Genomic DNA, 22,055 nt, shown 5'->3' with positions numbered 1-22,055 from the left:
TAATTTAAAAGTATCAAATTATGCTAAAATATGTCTAAATAAGTATTAGTTACATGACTAAATATTAAAGGAGATTAAGATTAGATTATGTATTTCAATTGTCTAAACCAATGTAAATCAAAGAACAAATGTTCAATATTATTGTCATTCATTGTGTTAAATTGATTTTCTTTTTGCATTAATATTAATTTAATTTTGATTTAAGTTTTAATATAATTACCAACATCTGTGGACTATAATCTTTATGGAACCATTCAAAATTCTAAGTTTCAAATTTGAAATAATATATTATAAAATAAAAACTATTAAAAAGTATAAGAAATATTTAACAATTATATCAAAGTAAATATTTTTATGTATAAACTAAAATTTTAAAATTATGTGTATAATGTCGGGTTGATTTGGTCTCGGGTTAATTTTTTTAAGTTAAAACCAAATCAACCCAAAATTTTCAAAAAAACTAACAAACTATGAACCCCCAATTCAAAACTCATGACCTCAACTAGTCAATTAGGGTTAATTCCACCATAGGATTCCTCAAGAAATCCTTCCCCATCAATATTGATTCATTAAAAAACGTTTACGGATTGAAAAATGATTTCGGGGAGTGAAAAGCTTGCCTTTAGCTTTAACAATTGTTGAAAACGAGTTGGAATAGCCCAGAGGTCGTCTCTTAACTCCAAAGGTTGAAAAATACAAAATAAGGTCATCTAAGGATTTTATTTACGAATTTTAAACTCATCATTTCTCTACAGCGGTACCCATCTCTTTGTAGCAGCGCTAGCCGCCGCTGCAATGGCACAAAGTGAACCAGTGAGCTTTCCTGGAAAAAAATCCCAAACCTTTTAATTTCGTCTATGGCTCGCCCAATGCAGCGGCAAGAATCCTGCTGCAGCGCCACTAAGCGAGGCAGTGAGCTCCTTAAGGGAATTCCGCTTCTCCCTTTTTACAACATACTCTTAACACATTATGCTCAGAAAGTGTCCTTAACGCCAAGATCGATTTCCGATGATCTACTTATCCCAATTTAATATCGTAAAGTCGTACAGATTCCTTAACGAGTTATTTAACCGATATAATCCTTATTCCTTCTTATCAAACAATAGAAGGAATATAGATTAATTTTAATATTACAATTATATCTTCCATTAAAATATTTCATTAAAAAACAATATTAAACTTGACATCACTTAATTATTGACCCAGTCATTTTTTTTAAAATTAAGCATTCATGTCGTTAGTTGAAAAATAATACGTGATAGAGTTGGTGACATTTAATTTTATTTAAAGAAACAATATAGTTAGTGAGACATAATTTTATTTTAATAAACAAATAATGGCTATTAACTAAAATATATTATTTTAATAAATAAATAATGTATTTTAATTCATAGAAAAATCACTCAACTTTCATTTTCAACTCAAAAGTCACTCTATTATAATTTCTTTGCACAGAAAGTCACTCAACATAAATATGTTAGAGAAAATTTCCTCATGAACTAAACTCTTAAATGTCTATATTGTGGATGTTATTGTGTTGTGCTATGAGAATATGAGTATTCAATTTATAGAGTTCCAAATTTTTCTAAAAAAAAAATCAAATATATATAAGAAAATAATGTTATACTTTCCGCAAAAGTTAAGACATTTTGTCATATTCTTTTTTTTTTAGGAAAAATAAACTTTAAATAAGGTAAGAAAATCAGGGTATAACATTAACAAACACATCATATTAAATGTTTAAGATCAAACAATACGGAAATAAAATTGTACATTCGTAACTTCTTGGAGAAGAATTATTATTAGTATTATGTCTTCAAAAATGATATTGGGAATATAGTATTTAGTGCTAAAGATAAAACATGGGGGAAAAAAAATTCTCCGTTCACTTTTAGTACCTGTCACTTATTTCTAAAATAAATTTATCATTTTTACTTGTCACTTTTGACATATAAAAAAAGTCAATTACTCCTTTTTCTCCATTTTTACCTCCAGTATTTAATATTCATTCTTCAAATCATTTTTCAAAATCTAATATTAAACATCATTTAATAAGGATTGTGTAGTAAAAATTTATATAAAAATAATTATTTTTCTAATGAATGTGTCAAGTCAAATAATGACAAGTAAAAATGAAAGGAGTGAGTAAAAGTTGTCAAAATTGACAAGTAAAAATGAAAGGAGTGAGTAAAAGTTGTCAAAATTGACAAGTAAAAATGAAAATCTATTTTAAAAATAAGTTACAAGTAACAGAGGGAGTATTCGGAGAAAACGTCAACTTGAGATATTATCTTTTTGAGAAATGTGTGGAGTTAATGATAGACAACTTGAGATATTATAGTACTATCAATCATAGATTCCATTAAATTATTTCATGAAAAAAGTCTTATAATTGAAGGAGCAAAATAGGTTGATAAAATATTTAAAGTATGTATTGTTCAACTTGTTTGGAATTGAGATATGAATATTATTTCTGTTGAGATAATAAATAAAGCAAATAATATGATTGGGTGTGTGATTAGATTTCCAAAATAAATATGTTAGGATAAATTTATAAATCCTTGACTTCTCTTAATTATTGATCCCAAGTCATTTTCTAAATTAAACACTCAAGTCATTAGTTGAAAAATAATAATGTAATATAGTTGGTGAAACTTAATATGACTTGATGAAATAATATAGTTGGTGAAAGAGAATCACTAATAAGAATAGTTGGAAAACTGTACAATTTGTTACTAAACTAATTCATTTTAACAGATAAAAGTAAGGCCAAATTCAAATAAGGATATTAAATTTTAAAGACTTCTTGCAAAAAAAAAAATTATTTAAAAAAAGAAAAAAGATGTGCTACACTTGAAACATTTGAAGTTTCCAAAGGACAAAATAACCTTTCATTTTATTTTTATTTCAATGTAGATTATATTTAATGTCTGTTAATACTCCCTCTATTCAGAATTATTTGTCATGTTGTGTTTATCAAAAATTAATTTGATTAATTTTCAAAGATAAATCAGATTATATTAATTCGATATTTTAAATAAAAAAATTGATATTCTAAAACTATATGAAAAATACTGATTCATTAAAAAACGTTTACGGATTGAAAAATGATTTCGGGGAGTGAAAAACTTGCCTCTAGCTTCAACAATGGTGGAAAACGAGTTGGAATAGCGCAGAGGTCGTCTCTTAACTCCAAAGGTTGAAAAATACAAAATAAGGTCCTCTAAGGATTTTATTTACGAATTTTAAACTCATTATCTCGCTACAGCGGTACCCATCTCTTTGTAGCAGCGCTAGCCGCCGCTGCAATGGCACAAAGTGAACCAGTGAGCTTTCCTGGAAAAAAAATCCCAAACCTTTTAATTTCGTCTATGGCTCGCCCAATGCAGCGGCAAGAATCCTGCTGCAGCGCCACTAAGCGAGGCAGTGAGCTCCTTAAGGGAATTCCACTTCTCCCTTTTTACAACATACTCTTAACACACTATGCTCAGAAAGTGTCCTTAACGCAAGATCGATTTCCGATGATATACTTATCCAAATTTAATACCGTAAAATCGTACAGATTCCTTAACGAGTTATTTAACCGATTATGTAATCAAATCCATATTTACTCCCCCCGTTTGCTAGCAGATTTTCCTACTTCTTAAAGACTCCAAATTCCTCCAAATCTGGACAAGGTTGAAAAAATTCTAGTACTACGAAAAAGTTTTACCGACCCCGATTTTTTCCTGTTGGCATTGCTATATCGACCAAACCCGATCATTACAATTTTGAAGAACATATTTGTAAAAGAAATATTTTAATAAAATATTTTTATGAGGTGATATTTTAAAAGAAAAAGATAAACAAAAAATTAATCTAACTGTACCGATCGTTATCAATGAGCAATTGATATGATTGGGATATTTCTATAAAATACCCAAAAAATTGAGATGATCTAATTTTTTAAAAATAATCAGTTGAACCGTTTCATCGACACCCATACATGCAGTCGTATATGTGGAGTAGAATGTATATATTTTGCATAGATTTTCTTTCTAACTTATTTGAAATTGAGATAATAAATAAAGTAAGTAATCTGATTAGGTGTGTGATTAGATCCCCGAAATAAATATATTGTATTAATTTATTGAACATCAATTTCACTGAATCGATCTCCAAGGTGAGGTTTAATTTATCAATCATTGACTACGCTAATTATTAATCCAATATAATGCTTTAAAATTTTCACATCAAAAAGTTAAAAAATATTACTCGTCTCTGTTTTAATTATTTGTTCATTCTTTTAGTTATCCTTAATTATTTGTTCATTTTGACAAATAAAGAAATAATAATTTTTTTTATTTTATCCTCAATTAGTTATTTTGAAAATGATAATTTTTTTAAAAAATTAAGCATTCATGTCGTTAGTTGAAAAATAATACGTAATAGAGTTGGTGACATTTAATTTTATTTAAAGAAACAATATAGTTAGTGAGACATAATTTTATTTTAATAAACAAATAATGGCTATTAACTAAAATACATTATTTTAATAAACAAATAATGTATTTTAATTCATAGAAAATCACTCAATTTTCTTTTCAAACTCAAAAGTCACTCTATCATGACTTTTTTACACAGAAAGTCACTCAACATAAATATGTTTAGGAGAAAATTTTCTCATAAACTAAACTCTTAAATATCTACATTGTGGATATTATTGTGTTGTGCTATAAGAATATGAGTATTTAATTTATAGAGTACCAAATTTTTCTAAAAAAAGAGATCAAATATATATAAGAAAATAATGTTTCTTTCCGCAAAAGTTAAGACATTTTGTCTTTTTTTTTTTTGGAAAAATAAACTTCAAATAAGGTAAGAAAATCAGGATATAACATTAACAAACACATCATATTAAATGTTTAAGATCAAACAATACGAAAATAAAATTTTACATTCTTGACATCTTGGAGAAGAATTTAAGTATTTTTTCAAGAACATAAGTGTAAAATAATATTTTAATAATAATATATTTTGAGGTGATAATTTAAAAATAAAAAATGAAAAATAACTAAATCCTATCAATATCGAGAAGAAATCGATATGATTGAAATAATTTTTAGAAAACCTATTTTTAGTTATATATACATTATAAAATATCCAAAAAAATTAATATGATATGATTTTTTAAACATATTTAACCCAACCGTTTCATTGACACCACCATCACCACATACAATCGTATATGTGGAGTAGAATTCATTTTGAGTACATTTTCTCATAACTTATTTGAATTCGAGATAATAAATAAAGTATAATATGATTAGGTATGTGATTAGATCCCCAAAATAAATATATTGTGTTAATTTATTGAACACCAATTTTATAGTATGATTCGAACCCCAAGATTGGTTTAATTTATCAATCATTGACTTCCCTAATTATTAATCCAGAGTCATTTTTTAAAATTAAGTACACATCACAAGTTGAAAAATAATACTACTATAGTTGGTGACACTTCATATTATGTGGCATAAAAAAAATTCTCAACTAATCAAGGAATAAGGATTTAATTTCTATTTAATATTACAATTATATGAAAATATTTCATTAAGAAAATAATATTAAACTTGACTTCACTTAATTATTGATCCAGAGTCATTTTTTAAATTAAGCATTCATGTCATTAGTTGAAAAAAGGGTTAAAGATTTGAAAAATATTTAAATTTTAGTCGAAATTATTGTTACAATACCAAATTTTATGTGTGACCTTTTACCCCTCCACTAATTAATAATGTATTTTAAAGGTATATACTTGTCCACGTGGACACATTACTATTTAAAATGATGCAATATTTATAATGTCCACGTAGGACATATGTACCTTTAAAATATAATATTAAACAGTACAAGTGGTAAAAAGTCGTTTCTAAAATTTAGTATCATAACCAACAATTTTGACCAAAATTAAAATATTTTTCGGACCCTTTTCCCGTTGAAAAAAAATACTTAATATAGTTGGTGACATTTAATTTTATTTAAAGAAGCAATATAGTTGGTGAATCTTCATTTATTTTAATAAACGAATACTGCTTGAAATTAGTATTAAAATCATTTAAATTAGGGAAAATTTTCCGGTTAAGCAATATTACACTACTTAAATATTCATCATAGCTATAGTTTGTTATAATTACCATTTACGATTAACATTATATATTAATTACATGGGCTGACTTTGACTTTGTATAATTAGTCACGTTTGTATATGCATAATTCGCCAGAATATACAAATACATATGTATAATATATAATTATCTTAAAATTGATATACATATACAATTCACCTCTCCCCCACTCTTTGCCCTCTCTCGCTCACCTCTCTCTCCCCCCCTCTCGTCGCCTCTCTCCTCCCTCTCACAATCTCACTCACCTCTCTCCTTCCTCTCTCAATCTCGTTTGTCATATATACAGATGCATATGTATACTATAAAATTATCTAACCGATATTCATATACAACTCACCTCTCTCCCACTCTCTATCCTCTCTCGCTCGCCTCTCTCTTGCCTCTCCCAATCTCGCTTGCCATATACACAACGAAAAAGGGCCTAAAATACCCTTGAAGTATTGAAAATGGTACAAAATTATCTTCCATCCACCTATTGGCTCCAAATACCTTTCTCACCAACCTATTGGCTCCAAAATATCCTTGTAATCCACCTTTGGGTTCAAAATTGATCACTTATTTAACGATTTTAAATTTAAACTATTCAAATATTTTTTTAAATATGTGACGCTTACTATTTGTTATAATATAACTTATTAGTATAATTTATAAATCAATTCACTACTCACCCATTACTAATTAAATTCCACCAAATTAATAAACTTTTCACATTACTAATGCAACAACAGCAAGCTACTTTCAATGAGAGTTTTTAAAAAATTGAGGCGAAAATATCTAAAGAAGAAAATTATCATACATTCAAGTGTTTAAATTAAAATTAACGATACACTTAAAAGTGTGATTGTGTTCATCTTAATTATTCTTTCGTCTCAATTATGTGATGTTACTTCATAGATACATTTTTTAAAAATAATAATTAAAGGTGTTAAAACAAACCATAAATATTTATAAAATTATTTTTTTAAAAAAGTGCATGAATTAATTCGGGATGTATTACTTGTTTACCTTTAATCATAAATTTCTAATTCAATTTTGAAAGAGAGTATCCTCCTAAATAAGCGGCTTAACCTAAATTTAATTGGGGTTTCGATTCGAACTCGAATAATTTTGGATGTCATTTTCAGGAATCTATAATTTCATCGTGTTTTAGTAGTGTTTATGACGATTTTGATATTATAATTGGATCATTAATTGAGTGAGGTTTAGTTAGTAATGAGCGGGTAGTGTGTTGGTTTATAAATTATATTAATAAATTAAAATTATAATTAATAGTTGAACGCCAAGTATTTTTAAAAAAATTAAAGAGTTTAATTTTAAAACAATTAAAAAAGTGGTCAATTTTGAACCCAAAGATGGATGACAAGGGTATTTTGGAGTCAATAGGTGGATGAAAAAAACATTTCGGAGCCAATAGGTGGATGAAGGGTAATTTTGTACCATTTTCAATACTTCAAGAATATTTTAGGCCCTTTTTGTTAAGGAAAAAAAAATTTGGTCAGAAAATTGGTCAGAATAGTTGTTTACCTGTATAAATTATATTTTACGATTTCTTGCAAAAGTTCTTTACATAATAAAAAAAGAAAAAAGAAATTAACCAAAAAATTTGATTAAAATAATATTTTACCTATATTATTTTACTTTTTTAGACATTTTTAAAATTTTGAAGGTCCACTTTCTGATCATATAGTATTACCAAAAAAAAAATGCCACACTTAAACCGTTTGAAGTTTCCAATGGACAAAGTGACCTTTCAATTTATTTTTATTTCAGTGGACAATATAATAGTCAAGCTCTAGTTAAACTTAATTATGTTATTTGTAATATTAAAAGATGAGAACGAACCTCAATCACAAGTAAATTAGGATATTTTATCTAATGTAAAAATTGGGTCAATTTAACAAAAGAACTAATTAATTAAATGAAAGACTTGAATGTAAGAAGCAATCCCATATTATTGTTAAATTGAGAAAGTAAATATAAAAACAATTATTTAAATAATTTGGTCTCGAGTTCCTAAGTATTTTTTGTCAATTAATACTTGGTCCAAGTTAAAACTCTTGTTTGGTCCCAAGTTTTCTAAAAAATATTTGACTATTTTAAAAAATATAATATGTATTTATAAGTTTTAAAATCTATTAAAAATATTTATAAGTTTGTATTATCTATTTATAATGACTACATTCCGTTAAAATTGACTTTATGACATAATTGATAGTAATCAATAATAACAAAATAACAATAGGCAAGAGCAATACATTAATGTATATTCAAACTTATCAATAATTCAGTTATAATTATAATAACCTCCGAAGGAGATAGTAACAAACTATTCATTTATATAATCTTTCCACATTCTACTAACAGTTTCTTTCCGAAAAGCTTTCATTTCTAGATCAGACAATTGAGAAGACGAAATAATATTGTTACTATAAGTCGATTTTTTGTCATCTTAATTAGTAACCATATCTCCATGTTCATTGAATATTTCATTACTCCTTTGATTTTCAAGCAACACATATAATGGTTTAAAATTATTTAGATAATACTACTTAGTCCAAGCATAACTATTCATTTTACCCCAATTAATTATTGTCAAATTTGTTACTCCATCAGTTTAAAAAAGAGTGACTTTTTTTAGTCTGTTTTAAAAAAAAATGACATCTTTCTATTTTTGGTAACATTTTAATTTTAACTTTTCACATGACATATTTAAGATCACAACATTAACGGACAATTTTATACGTATGACATAACTTTAATATAGAGTCACAAAATTCAAAAATCTTCTTTATTTTCTTGAATTCCGTGTCAAATCGAACTAGACCATTCTTTATGAAATGGATGGAGTATTAAACTAACTAAACATTGATTAATAACCACTCACTCTGTCCCTAATTACTAGTCCACATTTTTCTTTTTTGTTGTCCCTAATTACTTGTGACAAATCAAGAAAGGACAATTTATTTATTTTTTTACTTATTATAACTCAATTAATTACTTTGAAGAATGTAGAACTTGTTAAAAATCCTACGTTTTTTAATTCATCCATTTCATAATTACTATGAGTAAATTAATAAACTCACTATGTCAATTATTAAAAAGTAAACAAGTTCTTTATTCTAATAGTAACTATTGAAAATTAAACAAGTAGGTTTAATTTAAAGATATGTGGAGAGAGGTATGGTTGGCAAATATGTATGAATATAAGGGTATTTTTGGCAAATATGATAAATAATTTGAGTTGAGAAATAGTATATAAAGCGAATGAAAATATGTTTTGTGTTGATTGATTCTAGATATGGCAGATGCAGCGGTGAACTTTCTGTTGGAGAACTTGTTGCAGCTGTTAAGTGATCATATAAATCTGATTCATGGATTAGACGATGAATTCAACAGTCTGTTAGAAGAAGTTCAACGCCTCAAAGTGTTGGTTGACGATGCTTGTAAATTCCAAAACGATAACGATACTTCAATGGTGAAGGAGGTTCAAATAATTATACACAGAGTTGAGGATTTAACTGATAAATTTTTGGTTCAAGCAAAGCTACACCAACAAGGGAGTATAGCCAAAAGATTTCATAGCACAATAATTAGCGATTTTGCAATTCAAATCAGAAAAATCAATGACGATCTCAAGATATTCCATCAAAATAATAAACAAGCTTTTACCACTAACATAACTGTTCACATTCCTAAAATAACCCAACGAATAACCCAGGTATTTATTTACTCATTTATGTTTAATATTATATAAAAGTACTTCTTTTCTTTGTTTCTATTTACTTGTCCATTTTGATAAATCCTCATTTAAACTTCTTGAAAATAGAGACAGAGGAAGTATTTCTTTAATTTCTACCGTGTGTATTAGTACTCTTATATAATTTTTTAAAATTGTTTATATATTTCATTTAGATATCTTAATTAGTATTAATATTCCATTGAACACTTAAAATATTTAAAATATATATATTATTAAGCATAAAATAGTGATGTAGCAAAAAAAAAAATGTTCTTCACTTTCCATGGAAACATAAAGATGCCCCAGATAACATTTTCCTTTTTATTTTTTCTATAAAATTACATTTTTTTGCTGTATTGACCTTGATATTAATTAATAAAGAAGGCAAAAAAACAATTAACTAACAATAATTTTCTTGAACAGCCTCAACGATTTTCATCCACCATAGCAGACATACTTTCTCGTTCGATACTCTTTCATTAAAAAATTATATTATGTATTGAGTTAAATTTTAGTTTCATAAATATACATATATAAATTAACACTTTTTGAAACAAGTTGAAGTTTTAGTTTAGAAATACGTGTCAAAAAGCACAACTTAAACTATACCTTTTTTTTTTAGTTTCATATCTAAATTATTGAAAATTTGAGTTTCATATCTAGACTATTACTTTTTAGTTTGAGAAACACACATCTCTCATCATGGTATGTGTAATAAACTCTCTCTCTTTTATTTTAAATAATTTCCACATCACACTCCACATGAACAAATTACTCAACTTTGACAAAAAATAAATAAATTATTAGTATTAGTTAAAATTAAAAATTAAAAAAACTATTATAAAAAAACATTTTCTTTATAAAATAAAATGTAAAATATTTTTCTTACCCACACCATTTTTTAAAGTTTTTTATTTTCTTAAAATTTCTTTTATAAAATTATTTCATTTTTTACTTCATCTCCTCCACCTCATCAAATACTAATTTAGATATTATTTTATTTTCTTAAAAATATAATTCTACCCATCCCACTTAACTCTCCGCTTTCAATTTTTTTCCCAGTGTTTAGGTATATATATATATAGATAATATTTTTTACTTGATGCCACAAGAATTGTTTCTGTTATATTTGGTACACTAGTAGAATTTTTTTCTAAAAATATATGTACATGCATATCTAACACAAAATTAAAAAAAAACGTAAAAAAAATAAAAATTAGGAGCGAAAAATAAAATAGGATGGGGTAGATTTTTTTTAAATAAAATAATATCAATTTCTATCGGGAGGGGGAAGGGGAAGGATGAAATATAAAAATTTTAAAAATATTTTATAAATATATATATTTTTTTTAAAAAAGATGGGATTGTCACGGGGGAGGGGATACGTGGAGGAGATAGTGGAGTGAGATAAGAAAATAATTTAATTTTCACCTAGATAAAATATTTTATCTATGTGAAATGCCACGTGTCAAAGTTTTTTCATATAAAAGAGAAAATGCACTACACACACCACTAAGATATATTTCTCAAACCAAAAAGTTGATAGTTTAGATATTAAAGTCACACATTCAATAGTTTAAGTATTAAACTCAAAAAAAAAGTGAATAGTTTAGGTGTGTTTTTTACACTTCTTTAGTTTATTACCGATGTTATTCTATTTTTTCAAGTCAAACTAAATCATTCTTCGTAAAATAGAAACAGTAACTTTTTTATGATTAAAGTAGTAATCATAGGAACAACTTTATAAGTGGATAGAAATGACAACTAATATCACCATAAGAGGTGTTTATAAGCTATAATGAAATTACATATTTATTGTATTAATTTTTTTTTGATGGAAAAGGGTGAGGATGATGAAGTGGTGGGTTTTGATGAGGAAGCTCAGCAAGTGATGAAACGACTTGTTGAAGGACCGAACTGTCTGGATATTATCCCAGTGGTGGGTATGCCCGGACTTGGAAAAAGCACACTAGCAAGAAAAATCTACAATGAATTTGAGTTTTCATATGAATTTTTCAGCATTGTTTGGGTTTATGTTGGTCGCGAATACAAAATAAAGGATACTTGTGTTCGGATTCTGAAATGCTTCGAAAAAAGCATAGAAGAAGATGTCATGAATGGGGATGTGGATGCATTAGGTAAGGCAATAAGAGATGCGATACGAGACAGAGGAGGGAGATGTCTTATTGTTTTAGATGATGTGTGGGAAGCAGAAGTTGTTGATGTTGTAAAGAGAGTTTTGCCGGGAAACAATAAGGGGCATCGGATCATGATGACAACGCGTCACGCGAATCTGGCTTCCTATGCTAATCCAGGTCCTTATTATATGAAACCATTGCATGCAGAACAAAGTTTTGAATTGCTGGTAAATAGAGCTTTTGGCAATGGAAACTCATGTCCTGTTGAGTTTGTTGAACTTGGACAAAGCATTGCACATAAATGCAACGGAATACCACTTCAAATAGTGCTGATTGCAGGAATATTAAGAGGTCTTACAGACAGAAGATACTGGGAAAGGGTTGACAAGAATTTGTCACAATTATATCATCTTTATGATGAAGAGGATAAATATCGTGGTGTATTTGTAGAGATGAGTTACAATCATCTGCCTCAAGACGTGCAGACGTGCTTTTTATACTGTGGTGTCTTTCCTCAGGGATTTGATATCCCTGCCTGGAAATTGATTCGTTTGTGGATAGCGGAAGGGTTGATAAAGCCCCAACAGTCGCCATACACTCTTGAGGAGATAGCAGAGTTTTATCTGAACCATCTCGTTCAAAGGAATTTAGTGATATTGTCCCAAAAGAGGTCTGATGGTCAAATAAAAACATGTCGTCTTCACGACCTATTGCATGAGTTTTGCAGAGACGAAGCTAGTAAGAAATGGCTTTTTCAACATGTACGTCCAACACCTGATCATCATAACTATCTTCGTTCTATACAGGACTTAGATGCTTGCCGTAGATTGTCTATTCAACCATCTGATATCTCTGAATTTCTCTCCACAAAACCTTTTGCAGAACATGTAAGATCTTTCTATTGTTTTTCCTCAAAACAAAAGCCAATCAACTTGTCTACTATGGAAACCAAATTCATTCACAATGCATTTCCACTTATTAGAGTCGTGGATGTTGAATCCATCAATTTTAAATTCTCCCCATACTTCAACCAATTATTTCATTTGAGGTATATTGCTATCTCGGGTGACATTAAGGCCCTTCCTCCGCCCTTTGGTAATTTCTGGAATTTACAAACTCTTATAATCAATACAAGTACCTCAGAGCCCACTCTTGACGTAAAAGCAGACCTATGGAACTTGTTACAGTTGAGGCATCTCCACACCAACATACCTGCAAAATTGCCATCCCCGACTACCACGACAGGTAAACCTTCTTGTCTACAAACTCTTTCCATGGTTGCACCAGAAAGTTGCGAGGAACAAGTGCTAGCAAAGGCGTGTAATGTGAAAAAATTGAGCATTCGAGGGCAAATGGAGGCTTTTCTTGGTGCTTACAAGGGTGGTATCAACAATCTTGAAGAGCTTAAGCGCCTGGAACATTTAAAACTGTTGAATGATGTTCCTCATTACATGAATAAAACAGTTCAACTTCCTGCAACATTCTTCAGACTTGTACGTACTGTGAAGAAGTTAACTTTGAGAAACACAAGGTTTTCATGGAGTGAGGCAGAAAAATTAGGGCAATTGGAATCCCTTGAGGTTCTAAAGTTGAAAGAAAATGCATTCGTGGGTGATACTTGGAAGCCGGAGTTGGGAGGTTTTTGCAAACTCCGGGTATTGTGGATCGAGAGGGCAGAATTAGAAACTTGGGAGGCGTCTAATCTTAACTACCCCATCCTTAGGAACCTTGTTCTTGTCTCTTGTGATAAGCTCAACGCTGTACCAGTTGAGCTGGCTGATATACCTAATCTTCGCGAGATGAAGTTGGAGAACACAATCAAAGCGGTCAAATCTGCAAAAGATATACTGGAACGTAAGAAATCTAAAGACGAAAAATTCAAGTGCAGCATATTCCCTCGTGATGCTGATCACAGTGAAGTTGAAAGGTCAGTCGAATTCATTTGTTTATCCGCCACAATCTTCCTCTCCTTGTTCCAGTTACTAAAACTTAATTTTCCTCTTCTTCTGCAGGGGAGAACTTTGAGATTGAGCTTTCTCAAAGCAAGCCAGGGATCATCACACAAATAGCTAGCGGAGAGTATTTCAAATAAGGCTAACTCTGTTGCATTTCGAGTTCCCCCTTTGTGTGGAAGCCACAGACAAATAACTGTTTTGCATCTTATCCTATTTTGTTATGGTTGTATTTGCTTTGTTTTCATTTGTGTAAATAATCTATTGTAAGTTTCTTTTGCAATACTAGTTTGAATCGTGAAATATGCAGTGTTATTGACATGCCTCCTCTGCTACAAAGAATTCTCTACACGTATCTTCGTTAAGATTTCCAACAAGACTACTACTCAAGTGATCATGTTCATATGAAATTACACTTATACACATGATTAAAATTATATTATATATATAACAAATATTGAATATGAACATACATTAGATGAAATTAAATTTGATATATGCTTTCATATTCTACTGAATATACTCGTAAAAATTGATACACTATGAAATACATATTTGAAAAAGGAGAGGGATAAGAGAGGGAGAGATGCAAGCAAGACAAGCGCGTTAGCATATCTCAAATACATGTCAATCATTTAGAAACTACACCTTATCTTACTTGCGAGTATTTGATATACGTACATGTATCTAAACTGTCAAATACATGTATGCAGAACAATTAACTGCAGAAAAACTAATTTCAAAAATTACTGTTAGTTTCAGCAAGTAATCAACTATGCTTCATGTTGTTTAACGTAACTTCTTTTTAAACAGAGAACTTACATAACTCCCACTAGTTTAGGAGCTAACTGCGTATGTATATATACACTCCAGTTTGCATGCATCCAAATACATGTATCTCGAGATATATCTGGCCAAAATTAGGTGTAGTTTGTTATAGTATTCAAGTGAATTCACATGTATCTGTGATTCATAACAAATTTCGCGCGCCTCTCATCTCGCTCGCTCACAACTGTTCTATGTATTGGTGTCCAAATACATGCCAAACTAGATACATGGATACGTGCGAGTCATACCCGCTACAAGATAAATATATTTGTATATATAATAAGTTCCACTCACCTTCCTCCCAATTTTAGTGTATCAGGTAGCATGTATCTAAACATATCTTCCCGACTATATGATAGGAAACTCCTTTAAAATACATAATAATATTTTGAAAGTACAATCATAATATATATTGTATATGTAGTTTTTTCTTTTTTTTTCCTTCTATTTATTGGACTTAATAAGTGTATAACCGTTAGTAGCCCAAATTCATCTTTCTAAGTGGGCCGGCGGGAACCCAATAGATGAAATTCGACCCGAAAAATGAAATTCGGTATTCTTAGTAGAGAAGCAAAAGAGTAGAAGAGTGATTGAAAATGACCCTTCAATTTTGTGGACTCTCTTCTCTAATTATATTCATTTCTTGACCTACTTAACTTCACAAACATAATGTACTATTACCATAATTTTCTTCTCAATTTTTCTTAGAAGTTTTCCCATTTTTTTTCTGTGTAATTTCAACTGTATTTCATTGTTTTTGTGTGGATTTTGGGGGAGAGTGAATCTGAAAAATGATGATAAATTTTCAAGGTTTTTCAAAGCAGAAATCTCCTCAGGTATTGTTATTTGATTTTATTAGCTAATTTGCTATAATTTTGTGGTTTTGATTCATTGATCACTGTTGATTGGAAATTGAATGTTATAATGCGTAATGATGACGATGCTAGCTAATCAGTAATCACAATTAGGAAAAAATGAAGCCGTACTGGCTTCTTCGTTGAATGTGTTGATCTGGATTCTATATAAGGAGTTGATTTGAATCTGGATATGGAATAGAAAGTTTCAGATTTATTGAATTTTGATCATTTCTGGCGATAATACCAAAATATCAAGCTGTGTGCTGTTGTTTACATCTCTTTTCACCTAATAATCAGTAGAATATGTCATTCTAGTAGGTAGTATACATACACCTATATATGTCAACTGATTTTAGCCTTTCTAAGAGTAATTTGTCAGCTGATTTTAGGGTGTGTTGATAAATATATGCTCGACTTGCTAAGTGCTTTTATTTTTGATAGGTAAGGCTGGTGGAGAGTTTTGATTTTTGTACTTGTGAAGGGTAACGAAACAATTTTCACCCGAATTTGTGAAATTAGCCGTATATGCTTTCTGAATAGAGATAAAATCAGTAGGTGATTGATTACTTTCATCTGCCTAAGCCTTGGTGGTGAAGTTTTACACAGTTGCTGTGCTGGTGGGAAGTAGTACGTGTATATATGGTGAAATAGTCGAGGTGCACGCAAGTTGATTGATCTAGACGCCACTCTTAATGAAAAAAAGATAGATGTCTGACAGTGGAATTGTATCAATTCAACTCCTTGCACCTGAATAATGAAAACCAACAGGGGGAAATTTTATAAAAAAGTTGTGTGTTTTCAGACTATAGCTATATGGTTCTATTGATATCAAAATTTGATTTTCATTGGTTTTTACGTGCTAATGTTGACAGGTTCTATTTGAAAATGCATTATTAGCGTCTGATCCTGGCACCCTGGAGCAATTAAAAGAGTTGAGCTCCAGAAGGAGGGCTATCGAATGCATCAATCAGAATAGCTTTGTGACAGAGGCCATTGCTAGAGAAATGTCTGGGGGGTTGACGTCTCGATGTGAACAGGTAGTTATTTTGTTTGACTCTTTGTATATTACCTGCTTGCTAACATAGTGACATGATAATAATAATAACATTCTGCGTTACGAATTCAGCTGGACAATTGAGCTAGCTGGCCTTCTATACTGACCAACTGCTTGCTAACCTTTTAAAAGCAACAAACAGTGTAAGAAATTTACTCATTTTGATTGTTGTTTCAATCTATGCAGAATATACAGAAGGTAGAACAATATTTGCCACTTTTGGGGAACTTGATACACCATGTAGACCTAGTTGGTGACGACCCGAAGATGGCTCGATGGATTTCTGACCTAAAGATTAGGTGGAGCAGCTCTCTCGCTCCATCCTCCTTTTTCCATCTTAGCGGTCCAAAACTTTATCAAATGGATAATTTGCATTTTGAACTTGGTATGACACTTTCCGTTCTTGGTGCATTGCTTCGAGATCAAGCTTTGGAAGTTCTGTCAACAGGTATGTGTGATATATATGTTCGTTCCTTCATCTCATCTCTATCTTCTCATGGAAATATCTAATTTAACTCCCGTGTTTTAGATCTAGTGCAATCTGCCACCATTCTCAGAAGAGCTGCGGGAATTTACCAACATCTAGCTCAGGTTGTCCTTCCGTGTTTGCAGCATGAGTGGACACCAGAAAGGCCACCAGAAGCTCTGATTAGTGTTTCTGCTGCAACCACCCTTGTTTGTTTAGCTGAGGCACAGGTTAGTCTTAATTGTTATCTTGTTTTCGTTTTTCTTCTCCAACAATGATGCTATCTATATTTTCTAAATCAGAATTTGAGCATCAACGCGTAGTTCCATTCTCCAAATTATCACCTGTTTGGCTTGTAATAACGTTCTGTTTTTGCTTGCCTGATGTTGGACTTAGGCTGTGACAGTGAAGAAGGCAGAGCAAAAAGGGAATACCGGAGGACTTTTGGCAAAGCTGCACTATGGCGTTTGTGAATTTCTTAGTGAAGCTATTCATACCTTGAATTCAGCCACCAAGCAGTACAAAGACATTTCATCTTTAACGGTATGTCTTGTTTATCTATTTCTCTCGCCTTTCTTGCTCCCCTTGTTGTTTCTTTATATACCGATGTTTTTTATATGCTTTAGATCCATCAGTATCGCTGAAAGCTTTTAGCTTCAAGAACATTTTCTATTAACTACACAGGACTATATTACGACCTGTAAAATGCTGCATGAGTTACTCAGTTACAAGTATCTAGCAGAGAGTCTAAAGACGGAGGGGCAAATAGGCTTCGCTATTGGAGTTCTTTGCCATGTGATACAAAGTTCAGAAAAACATACACCAAGAGAAGAGTCATGGAGACTAGTTTATAAGCAAGTGATTGATGACTTGAATGTGTTGCTCCGGAAGTATGAACACGAGAACGAGTTTGTCTGGCATGAGAAAATTCCGATGCAGGATGAGTTGCCGGTGCCTCAAGGTGTTAAGATTGTTAGTTTCATACCTTATCAACCACAAAGATGGGAAAGAACACTTGTTTTCAAAATGTAAAAAGTAAATGTTCTTTGGTTGAGAGGGACTTCAAAGTCCATTTGAGTGTGTTTTGAATGGTGAAGTATTATTCTTAAAGCATTTTTCTCTAGTGTGAAAGATTTCCCAATTTTTCGTGTGATTATTCATACAAATACGCTTGAAACATATGAGATATTAAAATGTGAACAATACAAGTTCAGACCTGTGAGATTGAATATACTACTTTAACCTTCATGAATCTTAAAATGCTAAAAATCGAACCAATTTTTATCGTTTCATTATTCATGAATCTTAAAATGCTTAACTACTTTAGGGGTTATATTGATAGATGATGAGCATGAATCGAGTGTCCTTCACATTTTACCTCCATTGAACCAAATAACTTACCTTTGAGACCTATTATGGTCAGTTGAGAAAAGAAAATGGCAAGGCCTATTCGTTATTTTATCGTCAGATTTACATATAAACATTTCATAATTTAAGGATTACAAAATAATTTAATCGCTAACACCAAAACACGAAGACATATAAGACTGAATATACTATGAAATTATGAGTTACTCATAATTTTATTATTTAGAAGTTGGTATACATAATATGTATATTATTCAAATATATGACATTATTTAGTTCATCATACGCTAGCTAAAACTAGCCATTATTGTCAAGTAATTATTACACAAATACGAACATACACACACATACATAATGTATATAACCATTCAACCATATAGATTTTCTATTACTTGAGAAGGTGACTTTCAATATCTTTGAGTCCAGTAAGAAAAATATTCAAGAGTGTGAGAGGCTCTGGGGTATCTTCAGTTTTTTTCTCGTACATAAGTGTGACTGTCGTCCATTGATATTCACTCGATGTGATAATAGTAAAGGAATTATACGACTCTAACATATTTCCTCCAATCACTTTCCAAGTGATCGATTTCTTTTCAAGGTCGACCGATTCAATCATTTCTTTAAGAAATATTTCCTTTCCATCTGTAATTATTAAAATAAAAAAATACAAGAGATATTACTCTCTAATTTGTATATTTAAATCCTCATAAAAATATAAACATTCACAAAATAATATTCTCATCTAGTTTTGTTTTGTTTTTCCTCATTTTTATTATTTTCATTTCTTCACATTGCGGAGAATATGAGAATTAGTAGGAGTTTAAGTGTACAATTGACAATTTTACTATAGTTTAGATGTGTTTCTATACCTTATTCCAACAAAAATAAATTGATGCAAGAAACTTGAAAGAGAGAGGAAGTAAAAAATATGTGTTACCTTGATGAAATTTCCAGCTAACAACTGAACCGATTTTTATAGTTTCACCTTCATGAATCTCAAAATGATTTAACACTCTAGGAGTTATGTTGGGTAGAAAATGAGTATTGGTGTGAAGAATATCGTGAATCGGAGATCCTCCACATTTTACCTCTATTGAACCAATCAACTTGCCCTTGAGACCCATAATTTCTTCTTAAAGTAATAATAAGTTATTAAAGGAAAGTGGTGAAAAAATATTTAGAACTTGTAGCCTTTATATACATTTTTTTACTTAGTTGATAAAAGTTTGCTAGTATAAAGCATTATCAACCACATATTTACATAACATGTGATTAGTGGGGAACAAATATTAGTGTTGATTCATTTTTCTTTGTAATTAGGTGTGTGTTAGTTATAAATTGATTTTCACTATAAAAATTTATATTGTTATATCAATTATGGACCGCTACGAAAATATTATTAGATTTTAAAGTAATTACATATGATGTTATTTGAAAATTTTATTCAATAAAATCTAAATACGTCTAGAATATTTTTTTTATAGTAGTAGAATCATTTTAACGCCAAAGCATATTCGTTATTTTATCGCTAAGATTGAGATTTACAAATACACAATCATAATTTAATAATCACAAAATAATTAACATTAATTTAATTAGTAACATCAACCACGAAGACAATTGAATTATTACTACTCTTGTAAAATCATCTTTATAAACCAAGTGAATTTAACATTTTTTCCCTATTAATTATTGAAGTTAACAAATTAAAAAATTAAGTTTTTTGAGAAGTTCTACATTAATTTTTAAAAGTAATTAATTTGAAGTAATAATTACTGCAAGAACAATGAGAATGAATCATTTTTGAATTTGAAATGGGACAACTTAGCCCTTCATTTAAAGACTTCAACAAAAGTTATATGGGAAATTATGAGATTACTTGACTATTTTAAATGGTCATTTCATATAATTCTCATTTTATGTAAATTAAAATTTAACGACCAACATTAATATTTCAGTTAAATATTTATTTTACTAATTTCTTTCAAAACTATTAGAGTCTCGATTGAAACATATGATGACTTCAAGCTATCATAAATAACATAACATGTCAAGGCATGATTAAATTTGTTTTTTTTAATCATATCATTTTTAGAGATATTAAATTATTATACATTACTATTAATCAAGAAAAGTAACTCATAAACAATGTATAAACAACAATATACAAATAAGGATAAATTTTAAAAAATACTAAAAATTAATATCAAGCAATTGAATAAAATATTACATATTTTGAATCGAACGAATTACAATAATTAATGCCACGTTCATAAAAAGATATAGGGTGAACCATGAATAAGATAGCTATTTGTTGTTAATTGACTATCTCACTATCTATATGATAACTTTTGCCAATTTTAAATAAAGATTTCATTTGACTTTCTTATCCAAATTAAAGTGCTATATATGTTTCTTTGATTTTATTTCCCTAATGTGATACTTTTTTCGTTTTATTCTGGGCGATGATATTTGATTGATTATGAAGTTTAAGAAATAAAGAAAGACTTTGACATGTTTATCAAATTATTCTTAAAAAAATAGTTATATTAGTAAAATAGTCATATTAAAAAGTAAACTCGCTTTTCTCTCTCATCATAAATATATTGGAGTATATCTTTAAGATTAAGTGGGACCAACAAGGATAAAAGTTGAATTGTACCTTAAATACTTACTATATTAGAAAATGTGACAAGTCTTTTTGGGACTAATCAAAAGAAAAATGGTGCACATAAAATGAGCGGAAGGAGTAACACCTATCGGGTCCATCCTATTCTTGAGAGAGCCAAACTTTCTTTTATATCATAACTAGTAAATTACTTAAGCTTCGCGCGAAAATTTAATAGTATCATGAAATTTATAAAATAATAATTAAGACATACAAGTCATTAAAACTAAAACAATATATTATCTTACATATACGATTACATAGTAACAAACATTAATAATGTAAAGAAAAATAAAAATTATTGCATCTTATCATTTATCCTTAATAACATAAACATAAATTAATAATCGTGAAAATCATACCAGGATCTATAACATAAACAATGGTGTGAGTAAGCCACTAAATAGGTACAAAGTGCAAATATTTAATTGTGAAGAAGAAGAAGAAGAGGAGATTCAAAATTTTTGTTGTCTTAAAATGAAAGGAAATCCCTCTATTTATAGACAACAAAGGATAGTGTGAGCAAATATTTATTGTGCCTTATCGGAAATGTTACAACTATTGGAAATGTTGCAACTCTTCGAAAAGCAAACTTTCATAAAAGTTATATCTTTTCATAAAAATCGCAATTCTTCATTAAAGTCACAACTTTTCATAAAAGTCACAACTATCATAAAAGTCACAATTTTTCATAATAATTGCAACTCTTCGTTAAAGTCACGATTTTTCATAAAAGTCGCAACTCTACATTTAAGTCAAAATATTTCATAAGAGTCACAATTTTTCATAAAAGTCACAACTTTCATAAAATGTCTCAT

At 29.5% G+C, this 22,055-nt stretch overlaps 2 protein-coding genes across 7 annotated transcripts; both read left to right on the top strand.

The window, feature by feature from the left end:
- The first annotated feature begins 9,293 nt into the window (after nucleotides 1-9,293).
- Nucleotides 9,294-14,315, top strand: NRC4C (putative late blight resistance protein homolog R1A-3). Its single transcript, XM_004236911.5, has 3 exons — nucleotides 9,294-9,885; nucleotides 11,750-13,971; nucleotides 14,057-14,315. Exons 1-3 carry the CDS (start codon nucleotides 9,466-9,468, stop codon nucleotides 14,067-14,069), a joined length of 2,655 nt encoding a protein of 884 aa, XP_004236959.2. The 5' UTR covers nucleotides 9,294-9,465; the 3' UTR covers nucleotides 14,070-14,315.
- Nucleotides 14,316-15,402: 1,087 nt separating this feature from the next.
- Nucleotides 15,403-18,332, top strand: LOC101254080 (uncharacterized). Of its 6 annotated transcripts, none has more exons than XM_069296894.1 (7): nucleotides 15,413-15,660; nucleotides 16,123-16,468; nucleotides 16,554-16,718; nucleotides 16,922-17,183; nucleotides 17,265-17,431; nucleotides 17,598-17,744; nucleotides 17,886-18,332. In XM_069296894.1, the coding sequence occupies exons 2-7, from the start codon at nucleotides 16,436-16,438 to the stop codon at nucleotides 18,231-18,233; spliced, it is 1,122 nt and encodes a 373-aa protein (XP_069152995.1). In that variant the 5' UTR covers nucleotides 15,413-15,660; nucleotides 16,123-16,435; the 3' UTR covers nucleotides 18,234-18,332. The 6 variants fall into 6 exon arrangements, with proteins under 6 accessions (XP_004236981.1, XP_069152995.1, XP_069152993.1 ...); XM_069296892.1 differs by having other exon boundaries at nucleotides 16,123-16,471; XM_010321130.4 differs by having other exon boundaries at nucleotides 15,479-15,660; nucleotides 16,123-16,337.
- The last annotated feature ends 3,723 nt before the right edge of the window (nucleotides 18,333-22,055 follow it).

Source organism: Solanum lycopersicum, chromosome 4 (assembly GCF_036512215.1).
Source record: "Solanum lycopersicum chromosome 4, SLM_r2.1".
Lineage (NCBI taxonomy): Eukaryota > Viridiplantae > Streptophyta > Magnoliopsida > Solanales > Solanaceae > Solanum > Solanum lycopersicum.
This window is presented reverse-complemented; position numbering and strand designations above follow the sequence as displayed.